The sequence below is a fragment of the Sorghum bicolor genome, chromosome 2, assembly GCF_000003195.3.
Source record: "Sorghum bicolor cultivar BTx623 chromosome 2, Sorghum_bicolor_NCBIv3, whole genome shotgun sequence".
In the NCBI taxonomy this organism is placed as follows: Eukaryota; Viridiplantae; Streptophyta; class Magnoliopsida; order Poales; family Poaceae; genus Sorghum; species Sorghum bicolor.
The window spans coordinates 5,879,142-5,885,480 of NC_012871.2; the positions used below are offsets into that span (position 1 = coordinate 5,879,142).

The 6,339-nt window shown below is 41.0% G+C and overlaps 1 protein-coding gene across 1 annotated transcript; it reads left to right on the forward strand.

The window, feature by feature from the left end:
• On the forward strand, positions 5,155-6,339 carry LOC8063631. Its single transcript, XM_002459420.2, has one exon. The coding sequence runs from the start codon at positions 5,155-5,157 to the stop codon at positions 6,337-6,339; it is 1,185 nt and encodes a 394-aa protein (XP_002459465.1).

The following is a 6,339-nucleotide window of genomic DNA, read 5'->3' on the forward strand; positions in this document are numbered from 1 at the left end:
CATCAACACCAATGACTTCAACGACACCATGGGCCACCTCACCATCCAAATCGCAGAGATACCCTAGGGAATCAGCCCCCCATCAGAGGGCACCAAAGATTGAACGATGATTCAGCATGAGGACATGCTGATCAGAGAAGGGGGAGTGATGTCATACACCTAATGTGGGCTCAAGGCCCACATGGCCTACGTGGTGATGATTAGTAATGGAATTGGTATAACATCTGGTGATGTTGGTCCTAGTGTTAGTGGCAAAAAGTCAATGATTCCAATTGGATGATTTAGTGAGAGGTCCAAGGGTCACAATATCACTCGGTGAGATACACAAAATTTTGGAAAATATAAGTGGCTAGCTATAGTGTTGATTTGTGACATATGTGGGTTCCTACTCACCTGCCTGAGGCAGTAGGAGTGCCCTAAGGCTGCTAGAAGCAAGAGCAGGTGATCCTATGTGCCGTCCATCTGCCCTCTCAATTGCATAGTGTTCATCTTTGTAAGAGAGACCTTTTAGTAGAGAGTTTGAGTGACTGGCCTTGTGTGTCCTTATAGCCTTTCTAGGCCAAAACACTTGAGGTCTTGGTGACCTTGCAGCAACATCAACACTCTGGTTTTGGATGGGGCAAAAGTGATTTAGTGTGGGGCGTGAAGCTTTGTAGTGGACCACACCAAGTGTTTAAAATGGGTGGCAATTGTATGGTGAGCCTTTGTAGCTTCTAGCAATTACGATGGTTGTGCAAGCCTTTATGGCAAGCTCAACACTAATAATAAGTGAAAAATCACCTTGTCTCCAAGTGTTTATCCTCTTTTGACTTGATCTTTACTTACAATATTTAAGCTTTTGCTTTTGTGCTTGACTTGTGTGTCCTTTATTACCTTTTCTAGATTGACATAGTCTAGCTGTTAAGATTAGCTCAATGTTGCAAAACTATTTGTGTGTTGAGTAAGTAGAACACACTAGGAAAACCTAAGGTGCACATCATGTTAGTTAGTTTATGTACATATTGTAATCGGACTCTGTATTCATCATTGCTAGAAATGAGTTGTTCTAACTTGTATGAGTATGGATCAAGAGTCTGGGTCACGTATGGGACATAGGGGAGATGGACGAAAAAATGGATGAAGAGAAATTTTGCCTCTTTAATATAGATGTAGATATAGATATAGATATAGATATAGATATAGATATAGATATAGATATAGATATAGATATAGATATAGATATAGGGATGTCCATTTACAAAGGACACTGTCCTTTGTGGTTTTGTTTTTTCTCTTATCCAATCATTAGCAAGATTCTGGGGTTTCGAGGTGGACTAAAAATTGCCAAAATTCATAATGAAATACTATTGGCAACCAACCATCAAGTGAACCTTCCATGGTGGTTCCAGGATAAAGGTCAAGGTGCTCGCGAGCAAATAGATCGATGTCCAAGTTGTGCATCTAAGGTGCAGGAGGGCATCTGCCTGCACATCAACAGCCATCCCAGCGGGAAATAGCTCATTGACGGCAAGACCTTCTAGGAGAGCAACATCTAGCTGGTTGTGTTCTCCGCCTCGTGCTCTAGGAGGATGTGTTTGTAATAAATGTTAGATTTAATATAGGTTTGGCCTATATTTTATTTAATTAAATCAAATAAATCCTTGGTCCATGTTTAATGTTATGTTGCAATATAGTTTTAGTCATGTATGGAATTTTGACTACATATATGTTCACCCAATTTATATAGGTGGACTTGGCCTGCGACGCTCCACGACATGATGTGGTGCAAGATGGACTTGATTTTGCCACTAGGGATGATTATGGACGATTGGCACCAGTGTCATCAGTAACATGCATGTGTGAGCATGACAGGCATGGGCCACGCCATTCCAGAACATGATGTGCTGTATAGGCTAGGATTTGGTGTTGCCACTCGGGATGATTGATGAAGGATTGACACTGGTGTTAGTTTCCCGGAATAATGGAGGAGACTGGAGAGTTATGTGGTGATGTAGATGTTGTTACTCTTCTCATATAAAGTTGGCCAAACTCAAGGTAGTTTGACATAGGCGACTCCAGGAGTTGATTTACTATGGGATATAGGGAGTATACTACATTGTTATGATAACAGAACATGACAAACAACAATAACAACAAAAAATATCATGAGAGCTATCTGCAACTTATCCATATTTTGTGCTTTGTGCAATAGGACTAAGAAATTTGTCGTATCCAACAGGAAGCTGATTCTACTGTAGTTCAAGGAAACAACAAATTTAGAATGCCTTTGATCAAAAGTTGATTTCAAAACTCATAATGAAATATTAAGCCCTTCACTTAGTAAAAAGTTTTCAAAGAATAATGTGCACCTACTTCAATTTGTAAAATCAAACTTTTGGTAGTCATCCTGGCCTCTATGCTTTCTATAACTTTAGACTAGCACATATGTGTGTGCTTTACAACAGAACGTACAGCTTGCATGATCACCTGAATGACTTGCGGCATGTCTTGCAATCAAACTCTGCAATGTGGCTAGACATATGTTGTTCGAAACATGGACTCTTTTGTATTATGTTGGATTTGTATTGGAAACGTGATCCGATCCCATGATGGATTTGGATTGAAAATGAATGGATGATATCATAGAGATGCAGATGGGGAAGAGTAAGATGTGATGAGATGGACTAATCTGTATCTATACCTAATATTATCTATCTAAATCTAAACCTAATATTAAAGAACCAAAATTTCATCTTATTTTTTCATCCATCTCATGTCTCCTCTGTGTCTCTTAATGTAACCTTCTTGTATGTAACCTGGACTCAAGATCCATGCTTATACAAGTTGAAACAACTTGTGTCTGGCGATGATCGACACAGGGTCCCGATTTTATGATGTACTTGGCCATGCCCTCCGTGACTCACATGTAACCTATACTCATGACCGGGGATCATAGGATAGAACAACTCGCTTTTAGTGATGAACGATATGGAGTCCAATTTTAGCAACACATAGGCACGTTCGCTAATATAGATGAAAAAGTAGAGGAGAGAAATTTTCTCATTTTAATATTTTATATACATATTTGTATCAGGTATATATAGATTAATCATGCTAAGTAGGATAGGACTATGTGAACCTCGAATAGATTAGTCCTAGAATCTAATTCTAATTCGACTGTGGATGTTTTATTAGAGTTTTATGGCTTTCGTCAATCTCAAAATTTACCGGTCGAACTTAGTTCTTCGGAGGTCCTTATAGAGGTAGGGTGTGCGTGTGTGTATTCATAGGAGTATGTGCGCTTGTGTATGTGAGCGTCTGCATCTGTAAGTGTGTCCCGCAAAAAAAAGTTGATGTGGCATAGTATAAATAAAGAGAGGGGAGATGAGACTTGTCTATATTGTTTCTAATATATATATATATATATATATATATATATATATATATATATATATATATAGTCTTGAATATATAAACATGGAACCCCATTGAGACTCATATGGAACCAATCAGGCCGTGAGTTGAACTGAAGTTGTACCATATATACACTACGGGACACAGGGGCTTTGCTGAGTGTCTCTGGCACTCAGCAAAGGCCCAAATACACTTGGCAAAGCCTTTGCCGAGTGCCACACTCGGCAAAGAGCACACGAAAAATTTCTGATCAGTAAAGGGGTCTTTATCAAGTACCTGACACTCGGCAAAGATGAAAATGAAAAAATCCAAAAAATAGAGAAAAAGGCTTTGTCGAGTGTTTTTTGCGGGGAGGTCTGCCATCGGCCAGTGCCCACTAACTTTTTTTCGGCATTTTCCCATGGTGGGATTCTTACCTCCCTCACACGCACCTCTCTCCTTAACCAGTGCACTACACCATCGTTTATGTCTATATTGTGTTTCAGTTCCTCCTATATTTTACCAAATCACATATAAATTGATTATTTGATCCCTTAAACGATATCAAATAAAAAAGTTGTAAAAACTTTTTGAGATCTATAATTTTCATTTAGGGAGTTTCTCCTTGTGAGGTCGTTTACAAAATTTGAATTTCAAATTTAAGAAATTTAAACATAGTTTTTGCATGACAAGATGATTTTAAATCAAAAAGTTATCAACTACAAAGTTTCATAACTTTTCAAGACCTATAAAGTTTATTCAGGGAGTTTTTTCATCCGAGTAATTTCAGAAAATCAAATTTAAAAATTTTCAAATAAAGATGTAGTTTTTCATGGCAAGATGATTTTAAATCAAAAGTTGTCAACTAAAAAGTTTTATAACTTTTTGAGATTTACAAAGTTTATTTAGGAAGTTTTTCCATCCAAGGTCATTTCAAAAAATCGAATTTAAATTTTTTTAAATAAAGATACAGTTTTGAATGACAAGATAAACTCAAGTGAAAAAATTGTCAACTATAAAATTTCATAACTTGTCCAGATCTACAAAGTTTATTTTTATTGTTTGGTCATTTGTTCATCTATCATGATAATTCTAATATTTTTTACAAATCTTATATATCTCTCTTATAGGAGAGAGATGTAAAATTTGTGAACAAATTTATTTTTACTTTTTCAAATGAAGAAATGATCAAAATAAAGACTGTAGATCTTGAGAAGTTATACAACTTTGTAGTTCAAAACTTTTTTATTTAAATTTGTTTAGGACTTTAAAATTGGATTTGAAATTTCTTTGCTGAGTGTTTTTTTTGTCACGCGGTAAAGAAGGTCTTTGCCGAGTATAAAAAAAACACTCGGCAAAGCGGGCTCTTTGCTAAGTGTAAAAAAAAATACTCGGCAAAGACCTTCTTTGCCGAGTGTTTTTTTTACACTCGGCAAAGAACCCTCTTTGCCGAGAGTTTCTTTTTTTGCCGATGGTTTTTTTTGACACTCGTTAAAGAGCTTCTTTGTTGAGTGCCATGGAAGTATGGAACCCTATTTTGACACTCGGTAATGAGCCGGATTCTGGTAGTGATAAGAGTCTTGAAAATAGAGACACGGGACTCCATTAAGACTCATACGGAACCAATCAGGCCGTGAGTTGAATTGGAGTTGTACCGTGTATATATGTAATCTCTCACGTAACAAACAGAGCAATATACATATATATTTATATCATATATAAAATGAAAAGTTGAAGGCAAGCCATCGTCCTTCAATCCCAAACTGTTTACCGGCCTGCGGCATGGATTGCCCCAACCCTAGGAGGAGCAGCGCGGCGGCGGTGGCGGCCTGCCTCCCCGACGATGCCCTCGTGGACGTGTTCTCGCGTCTCCCCGTCAAGTCCCTCCACCTATCCAAGTGCGTCTGCAAGCGCTGGCGCGACATCATCGCCGATCCCCTCCACGGCAAGATCCTGCCCCAAACTCTGGTAGGGTTCTTCAGTACCGTCTTCCCTGACGATGGTACACTGTCGTTCCACGAATTCGTCGACCTGTTGGGGACATCCGCCGCGCCCCCTCCCCTGCTGGACCCTTCCTTTCCCTTCCTCGATGAGCTGCCCGCCGGAATCGATTGCAGGCTACGCGTAATCTCTGATTCCTGCAATGGTCTCCTGCTCTTCGAGTACGGCCAGGAGCCGCCTGAATCGATGGGGTACATCGTCTTCAACCCCGCGACGGAGCAGTGCGTGGTGGTGCCTGGCATCTGGACTGCAGACGCGAGGCGTTGCCTTTGCACCAGGGCCTATCTGCTCTACGATCCGGCAGTCTCCTCCCACTTCCACATCGTCATGTTCTGGGAGGAGCAGGAAGGCCTGGTCACAGTGCTCGCCTACTCGTCGGAAACTAGGGCTTGGAGCCACAGCGAGAAAGATTGGAGCCCAGAAGAACAGGGTAGGCCGACGGAAGCATGGCGGCGACGCTATGTCGGCGTCAACAAAGGTATATTTACGAGCAGAGGTGCTTTCGTCAATGGTGCCCTGTATTTGTTGGTCATGGTGGATGATGATTATGTGATGCTTGAGGTGGATGTGGAAGGCAAGACACGGAGCATCATCCCGGTGCCGATCGATGTGCACAGCGTGGATCATCCTTGCGGCCGCCGCGTGCTCTTCTTTGGCCAGTCTCAAGGGCGCCTGCATTGCGTCAGCCATGGATCTGCCGGCTGTGACCTGTCCATCTGGGTTATTGAGGATCACCATGGTACTACAAAACAATGGGTCCTCAAGCACACCGTGAGCTGCGTGCGGCTGTCTGGAAGAGAGCGTTGCCGCGACGCTAGAGCTGACTACACCGTGGTTGCCATTCATCCGGATGGCAACACGCTGTTCGTTTTGAATTCCTACACCCGGAAGCTGATCTCATATGATGTGGATCGCAACAGAGTGCGTGACCTCTGCACCCTTGACCATTATATTATGTCTGGCTGA

Coding starts and splice junctions, on each gene's coding strand:
- LOC8063631 (XM_002459420.2), top strand. CDS start 5,155: ATGGATTGCCCCAACCCTAGGAGGAGCAGCGCGGCGGCGGTGGCGGCC.